General features: G+C 45.9%; 1 protein-coding gene across 1 annotated transcript; it reads left to right on the top strand.

Moving 5' to 3' along the window:
• The first annotated feature begins 202 nt into the window (after positions 1-202).
• Positions 203-13,129, top strand: LOC102463304 (very long chain fatty acid elongase 4-like). The gene is made up of 8 exons (XM_014570270.3): positions 203-1,055; positions 2,629-2,695; positions 3,649-3,836; positions 6,071-6,151; positions 6,713-6,769; positions 9,468-9,582; positions 10,751-10,878; positions 12,711-13,129. Exons 2-8 carry the CDS (start codon positions 2,638-2,640, stop codon positions 12,879-12,881), a joined length of 798 nt encoding a protein of 265 aa, XP_014425756.2. The 5' UTR covers positions 203-1,055; positions 2,629-2,637; the 3' UTR covers positions 12,882-13,129.
• The last annotated feature ends 4,371 nt before the right edge of the window (positions 13,130-17,500 follow it).

The raw sequence follows: 17,500 nt of genomic DNA, 5'->3' as shown, positions 1-17,500 counted from the left end.
AAAGATATGCTCTTAGAGATTATTTCAATGGCCCCTTCTAAGCCTTGGGAGCTACAAATCTTATGATATTACATGTTTGCTGGGAAAATTGTAGCTTCCAAGAGTTAATCCTGTTCCCAGGAATAGAAGCTGGAGATCACAGGTGAGGAAATTCCAGCCAACGCTCATGGGTGGTGATGGTATTGAGCCCACCTTGAAATACCTGAGGACTAACACTTGGCAATCATGTCTGGAAGTCTCCCTGCAGCATTTAAAGACGGTCCCTTATTCTTCCCTGGGAAATAATGATGGAAATTGTGCCCAATGTCCCCTCCCACGCTGCAGGAAGGATTTATTTGCTGGCTGCGGTCAGCACTTTCTGCACTATGATCCCCTGATCTGGACTTGCCTTTTGGAGGTGGAAGAGCCCATTTAACAAATCCTCGTGGGGGAGAGCTATGGGGCTCTGCAAGAGGGCTCCCAACAGTATTCTTTCCAGAGTGTTGCCCAGTCTAGTAGCCCCGGTCTTGCCCATCTCTCAGGGCTTGAAAAGCTGCTGCAACCTGCCCCTGAGGCAGAACACAGCAGGCATTTGTGATTCTCACATGGAGACTTGGCATCGTTCCCAGGCACGAGGCCGAAGGTCAGAGGTTCATTCAGAGAAGCTCAGCCCAATTTAACTGTTGTTTTCCCAGTCTTAATCTGACAAAGCATGTGAGGAGCCGTAAAACAGGGCGGGGGAAAGGAGTGTGATGTAACTCCAGACCAGGCAAAGTCAGAGATTGCCTTCAGCAATGGTGGTGCCTGTAGCTCACAGTCATTTGGGGTAAACACCACAGACAGGCCCTGGCTCTTGTCTTGAAACCAATGTGTGGAGCATCTCCGTGGGAACCCAGCGGCTCAGATCCCTTCCTCAGGTGAGGAAGAAAAACGTGGCACGGTGCCTGCATCACAGCACAGACGCTGGCAGCTTTGCTCTGCTGTCTCTGGGGTGTATCAGGAAGGACTGGGAAGGTTTCCGCACCCTAGCAGCATTCTTGGAAAAAGAGAGAAGTTACGGTGTCTCCTCTGGAAAGGTAAGTATGCTCTGTACCATGGGGGTTCTCCTCCGCTTGGGGTTCAGCTCTCTGTTTGGGAGAAAAAGAGAGGGAATGTAACAGACTGGTCTGTGTGTAAAGTATGTGTGTGTGTATAACACCCAAAGGGATCCTCCTTGGTTTGACTCAGAACAAGCTGTTAATCTCTTGATAGATCTCTGCTGGAGATTTCTTTCCTGGTGATGCGAGTGTGCATGTTTTTTGTGTGGTCACAGTGTGTATAGAAGTGGCCATGACAGAGAATAGCGGTGGGGGATGGGGAAGTGTGTGAGACTGACCGAGTGAAAGTGGATTGCTTCATGTGTGGGAGAAAGCAAGAGCCTTGTGCATGTTGTTGCGCGTGATTGCTGTGTACATTTTAGAATGTAGTTGGGTGCCTGACAGATTGCATTTCGGTTCCCAGGTGTTAGGTGTGGTATAACACCTAAATAGAGAGAGCCTAATTATGCTGTGTTTCACCAATGCAGATCTGTAATGATACCACTGACTGGAAAAGTAAATCCTCCAGATTTACAATGATGTAAATGAGAACCGTATTTGGCCCATAGTGTCAGGCCTGGTCTGTTCTGCTTTTGTACTAGTACAGCAGTGTCAGTTAGGGGTGTCCTTCCTCACCCCCACCCGAAATAGTTGCACTGGTATAGCCCCTAGCATAGACAAAATTATACCAGTATAAAGTAAGATAGAAGTGCAATCCATATCAGGGGGTGGTCCAGCTGTGTAACCCATCACCTCAGGTAAATAGCAGTTCTGTGAAGGCTGGCTCTCACGTCTGGCCCCAGTCAGCTGCGGATAAGCTAAGGAGAAGCTAATCTCTCCACCCTCACCACACCACTGGCTGGCTAATGAGTTGGCAGAAAATCCTGCGCCTCCTTGCTTCTGCCTGTCCTCCTGGAGGAGGGACGTGCCATTGGGAAGAGGTTGCCCAGGCTAGTGGAGAAGACACAGGCTGCTCCTGCTCCTGTAGTGACGTAGTAAGGTAGAGGCCTGGAGACCAGCCCAGAGAGCAGACTGAAAGAGTGACGGCTCTGATCTGCTTGCAGCACACTTGAAATCCAGCCAGAAGAAAAACCCTAATCAGTGACTTAGTTGCTGATAATTGGAGCAGGCACTGGGATTGTATTTGTTGGTAAAGGGGACAGATTGTTACTGATAACAGATCTGGGAGTGATTTCTGGGTCAACTGCTGCCTCCCCAAAGGCTGTAGAAGAAGTCTCCCTCAGAAAGCAAGTGTTGGGAATCTGGAACTAGTAGCCAGGGAAGCCCATAACACATACCACAATACATACACCAGTACAGTTAATACAATTGAGCAGAGAAGGCATCAAGAAGCCAAATTTCCCCTGGTCCAACTGGAGTTGCATCAGGGGATACATCTGTGCTAGTGAGTCTGTGATGGGTGTGTATGTGTGAACATCTGTGTGTGTGTGTCCCCTGTGAAGTCCATGCTGTCAGGAACTGGAAGACTCTACACACTTGATGCTCCTGAAGAAGTATAGATGGGGTGGGGTGATCACAGACAAGGTTCAATTTCATTTTGCTTTCCATTCAGGGATCCAATATGGCTTCAACTTGGCAGAAAACTCAAGATTTCTACAATTGGGCCCTTGAAAATGGAGGTAGGTGAAGTTGTGCGGGAATTTCCCAAGGATGCCATTAGATGGCAATATAGGAAGTACAAACCATTCATAAGAATCATCTCCCACTTGATCTTACTTCCTTTGACACACAGCAAAATCTCACTGTTTGCCTACCAAGATCTTACATTTATTTAGAGTCCTGAGCTATGGCCCAAGGAAACTCCAGTTTGTGGGGTGGGAAAAGGGATTATAATGCTTTAGTTCTTGTGAAGGAAAATTCTTTAACCTTTACCCACATATGCAGTATAATGTTGTGCCCCACAAGCATATATATTGTGATAAGTCACGAAGTAGTGGCTCTCCAATAATACCGTTTTAGGACATTTTCACTTAGGTACATGTACACAATTCAGTCAAAATTGTAATTTTGCATAGAAAGTTTTCTGCATCAAAATGTGTATAGGGTGCAAATATATCCCAAATATTTTAGCAGTTTTATGTAGATTTATCTTGTAATATTGGTAACTGTCTCCCACACTAAACAAGCTGTTTCTTCTTTTTCCTTTTTTTAAACATAAAATAACTTGCACAGTGTTAATTGAGGATATATGTGTTGACACCTCATGAACTAGTGGCTATTCAGCTGTGCTGTTTTAGGATGTTGTATATGCTAACTGATCATCTGTTGCAGCAACTATAGGTGCTGCATATCATCATCCCGAGGTAGAAGGTATTACAGGGATGTGTGAAAATTGCATTTAGGCTCACACTGAATGAGCCTCCTTTTTTTCAATGTGCTCATTAAATAAAGTCTTGTCAGCTAGGGTGTGGAGATTGTCTGGGACACAAGAGAAATGTGGCGGACCCAGAGATGGAGGGGATACCTTAAATCCAGGACAGGAGAAGTTTATTTAGATGGAAAGCTTGTTTCCCTTTCAAGGCCCACAATCCACCGTGTTCTTTGCTTTTGCACAATATGTTTTGCTTTGCAGACCCGAGGACAGACCCCTGGCTCCTGGTTTATTCCCCATTTCCAGTCACACTTCTTTTCACCCTCTACCTCTTCTTTGTGGCACTGGGACCACGCCTGATGCAGAAGTGGGAGCCATTGAGACTCAAGGGTCTTCTGGTTGCCTATAATTTGGCTCTGGTGGCTTTGTCAGCCTATATGTTCTATGAGGTAAGGAGAATGGGTCGACTCCACCTGCGTAAACATTTGGAAGAGGATTTGAAGTAGGAACCCATTAAACTTCTTTTCTGATGAACCACCGCAGGCTAAAAGAGGAGGTGACAAGGACTGGGACATGTTTTTGATCTTGCACTAGAGGGCACATTCTACCCTGTTAAGCATGGTGGTGAAATCTCTATGGCAGCAGTTCTCAGAGTCGGAGGCCTGCACCCCTGCAGGGATATGAGAAATGAGAGGGAGTGAAAAGATGAGGGCCTGGCATGACAGGAGTCAAACAAAGCCCTCTGGCCTAGCTAGTCCCGCCCCACTTTACCTGTAGCCAATGCCAGGCCTGGAGGGAGCACAAAAGGAAGAAGCCTGGCTCAGTTAGGGGCTGTCTAGCAAGGAGACAGGAGTGTGGTTCTGCAGACTTCAGGACCTGAGCTGGAGCCCGTCTACTTGGCCAGCCACAGGAGCAAGTAAGCCTCCAACCCCACCCCCTGGGGCAAAAGGAGGGGAACTACTCAAAACCTTCACTGAGGAGGGGGAAGTTTGGACTGTTGGGGATAAGCCTCAAACTTAAGGACTGTATGCAGAGAGTAGGCCAGAATTCCTAGGCCCGGGGCATCAGTGGCAGGGGCCTGCACCCCTTTTCTGGCAGCTAAATCTGGGACCTAACCACTAGACCACCCCGCTGGCAGGGAGACCCCTGCCACAAGAAGCTTTAGGGGAAAATAAATAGAGTTGGGCAACTGGAGTAGCAGCTGCTGGGTAGACACCCAGCTCTGAAGGCAGCACTGCCATCAGCAGCAGCAGCACAGAATCAAGGTGATGTGGACTGGTGGTGGCACTGCCTTCAGAGCTAAGCTTCCAGCCAGCAGCCACCACTCTCTGCTTTGCATTCAGGGCTGGGTGGCTGAAGTGTGGAGCTGCCCAAGGGGGAGGGTACATAAACGGCTACAGACACAAAGAAGGAGGATGCAATCAAATTAGGTTGAAAACCACAGCTCTGTGGGTTTGCCTACACTCTAGTTAGATATCCCCTGGCTGGTCCATGCCTGCTAACTCAGGCTTAAGGGGCTGTTTCATCGCAATGTAGACATTCAGGCTCTCGGACCCTTCCACTTCATGCGATCCTAGAGCTCAGGCTGCAGTCAGAGCATGAAGGTCTACACTGCAGTTCAACAGCCCCTTAGCCTGAACCCTATCCCCCCAAGTCAGCTGGCACAGGCCAGGCGCAGGTTCTTAAATGCAGGGCAGACATACCCTGTATGTCAGACACAATTTTCCCCTTGTTGCAGCTTTCCCTAATGCACTGCCCCTTAGATTGAATAGACTTACTGCTGGTGAAAGGTCTCTGGGGTTGATGACAAAACCGAAGAACAAAAGCTACTATGTAGCAGTCCCAGAGCTCATGATGTACATTTGTCCCCTACAGTGTGCCGCAGCCATTACAAGGGCCATCTCTGGGAGTGTGAGAGGTTTTTTTTTCATGTGATTGTTTGCGGATGCCTCCAACAAGAGTGCAAATCACTGACATTGGCAGTGAAAGACATGTTTATTTGTATTGTTTTTAATAGTGTGAGAACCTTTCTGGTAGGAACTGAATTGAGATCTATCACCTCTTTTCATATAGGACACTGAATACCTAGCAAATGAATAGAGCTGAGTACATTTGAAATGAATGATCTAATTAAAGAGCTTGACTTTTACTTCCTGTGTTCAAAAGGATTATGAAGTTCCCACACTTGTTCCAAAAGAATTGCAAAGTTCTCTAGCAAACAGATTGCTCAGAAGTGAATATTCACTTCTCTTCTTTGGTCGGTCAGTTATAGGGGCCACATGGTTTGGTTTTAGGTCCCCAGTTGGCCGACTAATGCAACTTACCAACACAAACTGCACAGTGAAGTTTACAGTCTAATACACAATTCAAATCTTGCTTGCAGAGAATTCTCAACCTTATAATTCACTTTTCATTCTAGCACTCAAATATTTGCACCAAAGGGTCACGAATGCTGCTATATAGAAATTTACTTTCAGAGTCCAACAGATTAAAAAAAGCACACCCTGCAAATATTTGCACATCCGTAGTGATGAATTTGAGTCACTCTCTGCTTGTGTTGGATTGGAACTACTTACCTAGCATTAGAGGGTATATCTCCTTGGGACCAAGGGAATATGAAAGATAGGATAGATGCAGAACAGAGAATGGATTTATCTTAGTAGGTTTTTTTCTTTTCTTTCAGTTTCTGGTAACTTCGGTCCTGGCCAACTACAGCTACCTGTGTCAGCCAGTGGATTATACCCAAAGCGAGTTGGGAATGCGGGTACAGTTTCATACAGAACTCATCTTGGGTTCCTCTGATTCTTCAGAGATGGATGGGTTGCTTTGCTAGAAGCCTGGAGCCAAACTGCAGGCTGAAATTGTGCCTTTTAAAAACAGAGATCCATAAGCCCACTAGGAGCTTCCCTGTGCCTATAGATTTTATGGAGAAGACATCAGATGCCATTATGAAGGGCACCAGTATAAGACCCTCAGAGGAAATGTACAGCAAACATATATTGGCATAGCTACATCTTTCAGGGGCTGAGAGAAATCCACATCCCTGAGAGAAGTAGCCATGCCAACCTAGCACCTCTATGTAGACAGTGCTTAGAAGAATTCCTCCAACAACCCAGCTCTATCTGTCGGGGAAGCAAATTAAGTACAGTGGTGAGAAAATCCTACCCTCCCTGTAATGACTATTTACACTAAGGCACTATAGTGGCACCTCTGCAAACCTGTAGCTCTGCTGCTGTAGCATTTTAAATGTAGATGTTCCCTAAACTAGGTGTTCAACAAGAATTTTTGTCAGTATCAGATTGCATTTCCTTGTACTTCCCAGCAGATGGCGAGAGTGTGTTGGTGGTTCTTCTTCTCCAAAGTCATCGAGCTGCTTGATACGGTAAGGTGGACATGACCAATTTAAGGGGAATGCGGGTCTGTAATAAGCCACTGGCTTTGAACCCCCCAATGGGACAAAGACATAATGCCAAAGCCAGTGCTCTGTATTTATTCTCTAGGTGGCTGATGCCTTTTAGCGCATGCTTACACACACCCAGACACACACACACACACACACACACACACACACACACACACACACACACACACACACACACACACCCCTTGTGAGAGAACTGCACATTCCTCAATTTTGGCTGCGCCTTCTCTGTCCCAGTGATTGCATATCTGGCATCATAGTCTTGGTGTCCAGTTCCCAAATGCAAGTGAAGTAATTTCACCAATTGATTAAGTCTATTGTAGTGTCTTCCCTTTTGACAGTAGACCCAGGCCAGTCATTCTCCCTCTGGCCAAAGCATGATGTTATGTTGAAGACTAGGGCTATGTAGGTGTATGTCCCAGAGTCTCCACTATCGATTCTGCATTGGCCATATGAGATTATTTCAAGTCACTGGTCCTAGCCTAAGGGTTTGTGTCATGGCTGACTTTTGACTTACCTTGGATTTCCATCGTAGAGGATTACTGCTCCACAGTGGTATACTGGACCTTCACTTGCACCTGAATGGCAGCTGGACCCTATGGGTATGTCTACACTGCACGTTTCTTTCAAAAAAAGCTATTCTGGAAGAGATCTTCCAGAAAAGCTTATTTTGAAATAGAGCATCCACATTACAGGCAAGCTTCCAAATTAGTCCAAGGCAGGCTCCCCTAATGTGGGCGTGCTATCTTGATTTAGAGCCCCGGGAGGTACTGGAGAGGAATATGGCCCTGTTGAAGAGCTATTTTCACATAACAGCAGTGCAGCATGCATACGCACCCTCTTCCGAAAGAGCTTTTTCAGAAGAGGCATTATTCCTTGTGGAATGAGGTTTACCAACACTGGAAAAAGCCTTCCATTATTTTGATTTTCTTTTGAAATAACACAACTGCTGTGTGGATACTAGCATTGTTTTTCTGGCATAACGGCCGTTATTCTGGAATAATGGTGCAGTGTAGACACACCCTATAGGGGGAACGGACCAGCAAAGGCAGGATGTTTGCTGCATTGCCTACAACCTTTAGAACTGATCCTGGCTGGGGAATAGTTTGACACTCTCTATCCCCAAATTTTATGAGTGTAGGAACTGCCTATGAACTGGATCAATTTGGAGGAATGAAAATTACAAGGCTAATAGGCTCATCTACCCCTCTGCATTCTGGAGGGCAGATACAGGCTGTTCCCCCCAGTCACCACTGCCCAGAAAGCCATTCTTCCTGGTAGAGACAAAGTGGTGTATGACGGGTTGATAGCACCGTCTTTCTGAATGGGAACACCATCAGAGCTTGGCTGCTCAATGTGATGCCTCCCCTGGAGATCTGTCTCCAGTGCATGTAACCTGTGCTTCTGCATTGTGGACTGGAAACAAAACCCCAGATCCAGGCACTTCCAAGCTATTTGGAGCTCAAGCCTGGATCCAGATGTGTCTCATGGTAACCACTGAGAGAATCTGCAGTGGGATCCCAAGGTCTAGATGGCTGATGCTTTGTGGAAAAGGCGCTGTCCTTTGGCCGCTCCCCTTACAAATAGCATCAGCTCTGTGTGTGCGTTAGATTTGCCAGTCCTCAACTTGGCTTCTAAAACAGGGATGGACAATAATTTTTAATTGGGGGCCATTTCAAGATTTTCACAAGTGGTCAAGAGCAGCACTTCTGTGGAGCAGGTGTGAGGTCTGGGTCAGAGATTGGGTGCAGAAGGGAGCTTGGGGTAGGGGACTAGGGTGCAGGAGAGGACATGGAATCTGAGGGAGTTTGGGTGAATAAAGGAGGTGTGATCTGGGGCAGGGATTTGGGGGGCAGGATCCAAGAGGAGATAAGGGTGCAGGAGAGAATTCAAGCCTGGGGAAGGTGCTCTAGCTGGGGGGTACAGTTGTGACCAGGAAGAAGAGGGTGCAGAGGATTTGTGTGGTGTCCAGGGGCAGGGGAATGGGATGCAGGATTAGGGAGGGGGTATGGGTACCAGAGATGATTCTGGCCTGGGGGAGAGATGTAGGAGGGCGGTGCAGGGTCTGGGGAAAGAGCTGTGACCTGGAAGAAGGGGGAAAGAGGTAAAGAGGGTGGTGTCCTGGGTCAGGTAGTTGGGTGATCAAGGGGGTGGGAGCCAGAGACAGGCTCTGGCTGGAAGGTACTTACCTAGGTGGCTCCCAGACTGTAGCCTTGCAGGAAACTGAGGCAGGCTCCCTGCTGAAGTCTCAATCTGCTGGCTGTTCCACACACAAGGGTTGGGGGAGGGCTACACACACTGTTCCTGGCCTCAGCAAAAATTCTCAGCTCCTATCAGCCAGAAACTTGCCAAAGGGAGCTGAGGGGTTTTGCTGAGGGCCGGGAGTATCGTGCAAAGTCTCCCTCCTCCCTCCCCTGTAATCCAGAGTGGAGAGCAGCCAGCTGTTTAATGAGTGAGTTGTTCGCTGCATAAGAGTTCCAGCGAGGCAGCCTCTGGCCTACCCCTGTTCTAAAGAGAAGGGTGGTATGTCACAAGATGCAAGCAGAATGGAGTTGGACTGCTTCAGGGCAGCTCTGGTTCTCCTTACCTCCTTGTACTCCAAGGCCCTGTCTGAACATATGGAAGAAATAAAGGTGTTCCCTCTTCTGACTTCTTTCAGGTCATCTTCATTCTGCGCAAGAAGCCTGAGCAGGTGACTTTCCTGCATGTGTATCATCATGGCACCATGCTCTTCAACTGGTGGGCTGGTGTCAAATATGTGCCTGGAGGACAGGGTAAGTTTCATGCCACTGGGCCTACTGTGTCTCTCTCTTTCTTGCTCTGGAGATAATTTGAACCCTACATCTTGACTGGCCAGTGGACAAAAAGCTCACTGCACATTACCCACTTTGGTAATGAGAGGCAAGAGTATCACGACTGACACCTGTTAGATGCTTTATTGCACTGTCCTGTCCACCTCTAGACTGTTCTAGTCACTGCCTCATACAGGGCAAAACAGCCTCATTTCCTGCCCAGACAGAAATGAGAAAACTAAGGGTACGTCTAGACTACAGGCTTATGTCGACAAAGAGTGTCTAGACTACATCCAGTTCTGTCGACAAAGAAAGCTGCTTTGTCAACAAAACCCTGTAGTCTAGACACAACCCTAGATGCAATAACACCTTCTGTCGACAGAACTCTGTCAACAAAAGGCATTATTCCTCGTAAAATGAGGTTTACCAGCGTTGACAAAACTGCTGAGTTCTGTTGACGTTATGTCGACAGAACTCAGCGGTAGTGTAGACACAGGTTTAGTTTTGTCGACAAAAGTCCACTTTTGTCGACAAAACCCTGTAGTCTAGACACACCATAGGTTTAAAACCCAAGTTTGCACCTATTTGTTTTCCTTCCCAGCGCAGGACTGCCCTCATTCTCTGTTCAGCTAGGGCTTGTCCCACATACAGCTGTGCCCAGACCTGGATTGTTCCACTCACTCTCCAGCTCATACCCAGACTATTCCCCACTCTTGTCTAGCCTGACTGCCCCTCTCACTAACTCACCCTAAAGCACAATGCTGGAGATACAGAGCCACGCTTTGTATAGGAATTAATAGTGCTTTTGTATGGGAAGCAGTTTTGTAAAGAGCTTTAATTATCTGACTGGTCTCCAGTACTGAATCCAGCATTCCTCCTTCGGTCTGTGCCTGCTAGAAACCAGTTATGGCCGAGGAAGAGGGAACAGGGTGGCATAAGGCTGTACTTTGAGGGAGAGAGATGATCTAGGATGGAGGGTCATGTTTCTAGGGCATTCTTGGTGAAGTTTAGTAACTGAAGGGTGTCCCATATATATGGGTCACCGGGGGACAACATTTTGAACAGGTCACTTAGGGGTTGGTGTCTATCTGCACAAGACACCACTTGTGTGCCTCACTTGTCGTCCTTTCCTGAATTCTCTATCCTACAGCCTTCTTCATTGGGATGTTGAACTCCTTTGTGCACATCTTCATGTACCTGTATTATGGGCTGGCCAGCCTGGGACCACAAATGCAGCGCTACTTGTGGTGGAAACGCTATCTGACCCTCCTGCAGCTGGTAATCCATTCCAAACATCCACCTCCTCCCTCTCCGGCCTTGGAACAGGGTGGCATTAATTTTCTGTCTCATCCCTCGTTTAACCTATTGCAATGGCTGCCTCCCTGGATACCCTGCTGCAATGGATCAGGGAGAAGTCTGGGTTGAGTACTCTGGGGGAAGGTAATTTCTCATCAGGAAAATTTGACAACTTTCACCAATGAAGTGCTAACCAAGTGGCTTCATTTTTTTGTATTGAAGTGTTGAGTGAGCACTGGAGTTTGTGGTAGCTATGCTTGTCCAGTAACTCTCAGAATCTGACTTTTTTATTTTTATTTTTTTCCTCGGTTTAGATTTAGGTTGTATGCACTCATGTGGTTGTTGTTGTTTTTAAAGCAAACCAAAACAAGTTCCTTCTAAATTGTTTTCTCTTGGCTTTCTCCTTTTCTCATCTCTGAGGATAGTACAAATCCTGACATTTCAACCATGTGTTTCTCAGGTTGCTGAAGGCCACAACATAAATAGAAATAGTCCAGAGAAAGGCAATGATTAGAGCCATGTGCCAGGCGAGGAAGGGAGGGAGACAGGGAGTTAATTCCGTACAAAAAGAGATTATGATGTCTAGGATTATTTAGTTACTAGAGAAGAATTAGAGGAGATACCATAAAGTTAAAATAATAAAGGGTGTAAAGAAGCCTGATTTGGAGCTCTTATTTACCCTGTGCTATAATACAAAGACAAAGAAGGCATTGTATGAATGAAAAATTTAAAAAATGCAAATCAAGAGCAAAAGAAATACGTGTTTACACAACGTACTGTCAATATATAGGACGGCACACTGCAAGATATTAAAGCAAATGGCTTAGTAAGATAAAAATGAATTGATGCTTATATGAATAAGAGTAATAGCTGCAGTTACATCCATTAAGCTACAATTCAAAGGGCTTGCAATAGCAGTGGTTAAAGGTGTAATTGTAACACCACCTGGGGAACCAAAGGATTCTCCTTACCCTATAGACATCTATCCCAAAACATCAGGTACTGGACTGTAAGGGTACGTCTAAACTACATGCCTCCGTCGATGGAGGCATGTAGATTAGACAGATCGGCAGAGGGAAATGAAGCCGCGATTAAAATAATCGCGGCTTCATTTAAATTTAAATGGCTGCCCCGCTCTGCCGATCAGCTGTTTGTCGGCAGATCGGGGCAGTCTGGACGCGCTGCGTCGATAAAGAAGCCTTTCTTGATCGGCACAGGTAAACCTGGTTTCACGAGGCATACCTGTGCCGATCAAGAAAGGCTTCTTTGTCGACGCGGCGTGTCCAGACTGCCCCGATCTGCCGACAAACAGCTGATCGGCAGAGCGGGGCAGCCATTTAAATTTAAATGAAGCCGCGATTATTTTAATCACGGCTTCATTTCCCTCCGCCAATCTGTCTAATCTACATGCCTCCGTCGACGGAGGCATGTAGTCTAGACACACCCTGACTGCGAAGGGTCACAAAAGGAGACTGAGTGATCTGCTCTTGTATGGCATGGGGCAATATACTCAATTGTATGAACTAATTTCCTGCTCCTCCATGGCAACGGGGAGGCTCTAGAACTACCTGGACCCAGGATATCCTTCAGTATGATAGGAAGCTGAATATTGGGCTTGGTGAATAAATGATCTCCTCCACAATGGTGGGAGATGGGCTAGGCTGCTGCAGGCTAAAAGAATGATGTTCAGAACTAAGTGTGATGTAGCTAGAAGAGAGAGGCTGGACTGGATGGACCAATAGTCACTTGTAGTTTGACTGTTTTGTTATGCAGCCTTGCTAACCCTGCCTCTGTGGTTTTTTTCTCCCCGACAGTGCCAGTTTGTGGCCATCGCTGTTCACTCCGCCTATAACCTCTTCACAGAGTGCCCATTCCCAGATGGCTTCAACTTGGCAGTCTTCCTCTACATCCTCAGCCTCATTGTTCTCTTCCTAAACTTCTACTACTGGACCTACCTCGGGGGAAAGCGGGAGAAACTAACCTGAGGGGGGGCACAGTTTGAGGCCATGGCTGGAATTCACATACACTCACTGCCTTTACTGTGATTTCATGCGGAAGATGCATTTGGAGAGACGGAGAGAGGAACATACAAGCCAATTCTTGGTTGCCTTATCGTTATCAGTTGGGAAGGGAAATGAGACTAGCGGGCTCAGAAGATGAATACTGAGGTGTTTGTATATTGAATATTGGTGCAAATGTAAGCAAACTTAATAGAAAATGACCGTTATCAACATTTGGTGACCTGTGTGAAATTGCTTTTCTCGGGTCCAAGACTAGTGGATACGTGTGCAAAGCATATCTGGCTCATTTGTAACCTGTAAAGGAAGAACCATTGGGAGTGGAGAATGTATTAGCTTGTCTTCTCTCCTTATCAGGGAGCGCATAGTCTATTTCCCTTTTCTATTCTTCCCCACCAGGAGCACACTAGCAGAGAGTGGACTTCATCCTGCTCTCTCGTTCACACGGGTGTAACCCCACAGACTTCAGTTTACATCAGGGTAAGTACAAGGAGAATCAGGTACTAACTATGGGAAACTTGCTCTTCTGCTGCACCTGCTTAGTGACTCAGCCTACGGCACCACCCTGCATAATTGTCAATCCAGAACTAATAGTCACCCTAAGTAAGAAATTAACACGATGAGTGGAACCTATTAACATACCAGTTTGTGCCATGCATTTCTCTTTTGATTTCTGTGACACTAAAATACTTTTTAGCAGTGCAACCCACTTGGCATTGCTCCTGTCAGTTCTTTCCTCATGTATATGTTTTTAACTGGTGATAATTACTGTTACTTATTTTTCCACTCAGAAGTGGAAGACATTTTGACTAATACTGATAACCATAATGAGGAGTTCTGTGGCATCTTAAAGACTAACAGATTTATTTGGGCATAAGCTTTTGTGGTTAAAAACCACTTTATCAGGTGCATTTGAGTGGAAATTAGAAAGGCAAGGATATATATATATATATTACTATATCAAAAGAAGGGAGTTACTTATCAAGTGTAGAACCAGTGTTAATTAGGCCAATTCAGCCAGGGTGGATTTGCCTTACTCCCAACAGCTGATGGGGAGGTGTGAATACCAAGAAAAGGGTATTTGTAGTGAGATAACCAGTCTAAATCCGTATTCAGTCCTAATTTGATTGTATTCAGTTTGCAGATGAACTGCAGCTCTGCTGTGTCTCTTGGTTTTGAAGGTTTTTTTGTAGAAGGATGACTACTTTTAAATCCATTACTGAGTGTCTAGGCAGTGTTCTACTACTGTTTGTATGTTACCTTTCTTGATGTCTGATTTGTGTCCATTTATTCTTTGTTGTAGTGACTGTCTAGTATGGCCAATATCCATGGCAGAGGGGCATTGCTGGGACTCGATGACATAGATCACATTAGTGGATGTGCAGGTGGATGAGGCCCTGATGCGGTGGCTTATGTGGTTAGGTCCTGTGATGGTGTCATTTGTATAGATGTGTGGACAGAGTTGGCAATGGGATTTGTTGCAGGGATAGGTTCCTTGGTTAGTGTCTATATACTGTGGTGTGGGGCTGCTGGTGAATATTTGCTTTGGGTTGGGGGGCTGTCTGCAGGCAAGGCCTGGTCTGTCTCCCAAGGTCTGTGAGAGTGAGGGATCATTTTTCAGGACAGGTTGAAGATTGTCAATGATGCACTGGAAGGGTTTAAGCTGGGGGCTGTAGGTGATGATCACTGGTGTTCCGTTATTTTCTTTGTTGGGCCTGTCCTGTAGTAGGTGATTTCTGGGTACTTGTCCGCCTCTGTCAATTCACTTCTCCAGGTGGGAATTTTAGATTTACGAATGCCTGATAACGAACTTGTAGCTGTTTATCTCTGTCTGAGGAATTAGAACTGATACAGTTGTATCTTAGGGCTTGGCTTCAGACAATGGATCGTATGATGTATCCTGGGTGGAAGCTAGCAGCATGTAGGTAAGAATAGAGATCCATAGATTTCTGGTATAGGGTGGTGTTTATGTGATCATCATTTATTTGTACTATAGTGTCCACAAAGTGGATCTCTTGTATAGACTGGTCCAGGCTGAGATTGATGATAGGGTGGAAATGGTTGAAATCCTGGTGGAATTTTTCATAGGCCTCCTTCCTGTGAGTCCAGATGATGAAGTTGTCATCAATGTAGTGCAAGCAGAGGAGGCCTGCTAGAGGACAGGAACTGAGGAAGTGTTGTTCTGGGACAGTGTTTCTCAAGATGGGTCATAGGCCCACTTGGATACACTACTGGCGGGCCTCGCTGCTTTGTTTATCTAAAATGTCCGTAACCACGGAGCCTCATAGCTCCCATCATCTGTGGTTCACCATTTCCAGATAAGGGAAGCTGTGGGAAGTGATATGGCCCCCACAGCCCACTTTGAAAAACAGTCCTAGGTTGGCCATAAAAATGTTGGCATATTGTGGGGCCAAGAGGGTGCCCATAGCTGTGCCATTGACTTGAAGGTATAAATTGTTGCAAAATTGGAAATAGTTGTGGTTGAGGTCACAAAGCCCAGTCGCCAGGTGCACTGCTGTGTGATTGGAGATAGTATTCTTGACAGCTAATAGTTCATCCTCATGTGGAATATTGGTGTAAAGAGCTATTATATTCATGGTGGCCAGGATGGGGAAGATCACTGAGGGTATGTCTACACTACCACCCTAGTTCGAACTAGGGTGGTAATGTAGGCAACCGGAGTTGCAAATGAAGCCCGGGATTTGAATTTCCCGGGCTTCATTTGCATCTTGCTGGACGGCACCATTTTTAAGGAGTAACGGTAGTTTTGAGGAGTAATGGTAGTTCAGAATAGAAAGCCTAGTCCGAACTACCTAGTCCGTGCTGCGTGTAGCCGCGCGGCACGGAGTCCTCACTAGCAGACCTTTAAAAATGGCGCCGCCCGGCAAGATGCAAATGAAGCCCGGGAAATTCAAATCCCAGGCTTCATTTGCAACTCTGGTTGCCTACATTACCACCCTAGTTCGAACTAGGGTGGTAGTGTAGACATACCCTGATGCACTCTAGTTTCCTCTGGAAGTTAGTGGTGTCTCAAAGATAGCTAGGATTGCTGGTTGCATAGAGTCTGAGGAGATAGTCCACATTGCTGGAAAACCTTTCTGTGAGAGTGCCAATGCTTGAGGTGATGGTATATACAGGATTTCCAGGTTTATTGATATTGGGTAGCAGAATACCCCTGGTTGGGGCTCTAAAGGTGTGTCTGTGTAAATTTGGTCACATGCTATTGCAAGGAGATTCTTGAGCAGATGGTGTAGGGTTTTGGGTTTTTGTTTGTTTGTTTGTTTGTATTCCTCAGTAGGATCTGAGATAGCGGCCTGTGGAGTGTGGTGTTGAGTTGCCTGGCAGCCTCCTATGAGTAATCTGACCTATTCATAATGACAACAGTGCCTTTTTTGTCAGCCTCTTTGATTATAATGTCAGAGTTGTTTTTGAGGCTGTAGATAGCAATCGGTAACCACGTACTATAAAATCCCATATAACTCTGGATCCAAAATGTAAATTAGCACAGATCCATGTGCCATGTTGGTGGTGTGCCATGTGTTCTAAAAAGCCTGCATGACTCTTCAGTGCTCCTAAGTCATTTCAAAAGATATTTAAACACTTAAGGTGTCTAGTGGGATTTTCAAAGCATCTAGGTGCTTAACTGAAAGTCGTTTAAATGGAAGTTAGACACTTCTGGAAATCCCACATCGAACTCATAAACCACCCACCTGTATTCAGTGCACTCTAATTTTCTTGTTAAAAACTTGTATTGAGTGTTTTTGCCCAGGGTTAATTCTTCATTGCTGACTCTTAGATCTCTCAAATGTGAATTTTCTAATCAGCTTGGTGACATACCCGTATCAATGCTGGACCAAATACATCCCTGATGTAACTAGGTGCTATGGCCAGATCATAGTAGTAGTAATAATAATGAATAACATGCAGGTACTACTCAGATGGAAAAGTCTAGGATAGATGTATTGGTAATGTAAATGGTGGAGCAAGTAACACATAGGCTGTGTCTAGACTGCATCCCTTTTCCGTAAAAGGGATGCAAATTAGACACATCGCAATTGCAAATGAAGTGGGGATTTAAATCCCCCCGCTTCATTTGCATAAACATGGCTGCCGCTTTTTTCCGGCTCGGAGCTTTGCCGGAAAAAAGCACCGGTCTAGACGCGAATCTTTCGGAAAATAAAGCCTTTTCTGAAAGATCCCATATTACTTGGGATCTTTCAGAAAAGGCTTTATTTTCCAAAAGATCCGCGTCTAGACCGGTGCTTTTTTCTGGCAAAGCTCTGAGCTGGAAAAAAGCGGCAGCCATGTTTATGCAAATGAAGCGGTGGGGATTTAAATCCCCGCTTCTTTTGCAATAGCGATGTGTCTAATTTGCATCCCTTTTACGGAAAAGGGATGCAGTCTAGACACAGCCAAAGGGTATAAATGGGGCTAGAAAAAGGCATAAACTACAAAGCAGTGCAATGTGCACCGATTTAATAAGTAGTGACTGCACAAAACTAATGTAATCTACACAGCAAGGGGCGGGAGCAGGAGGAAGAGAGAATAGCAGTTAGTGAGAAGGTGAAAGAGAAAGCAATTTTCCT

The sequence above is a fragment of the Pelodiscus sinensis genome, chromosome 1 (genome assembly GCF_049634645.1).
Source record: "Pelodiscus sinensis isolate JC-2024 chromosome 1, ASM4963464v1, whole genome shotgun sequence".
NCBI lineage: Eukaryota > Metazoa > Chordata > Testudines > Trionychidae > Pelodiscus > Pelodiscus sinensis.
This window is presented reverse-complemented; position numbering and strand designations above follow the sequence as displayed.

Coding starts and splice junctions, on each gene's coding strand:
- LOC102463304 (XM_014570270.3), top strand. CDS start 2,638: ATGGCTTCAACTTGGCAGAAAACTCAAGATTTCTACAATTGGGCCCTT. Junction 6,152..6,712: donor AAAGCGAGTTGGGAATGCGG/GTACAGTTTCAT, acceptor ACTTCCCAGCAG/ATGGCGAGAGTGTGTTGGTG. Junction 9,583..10,750: donor ATATGTGCCTGGAGGACAGG/GTAAGTTTCATG, acceptor TCTATCCTACAG/CCTTCTTCATTGGGATGTTG.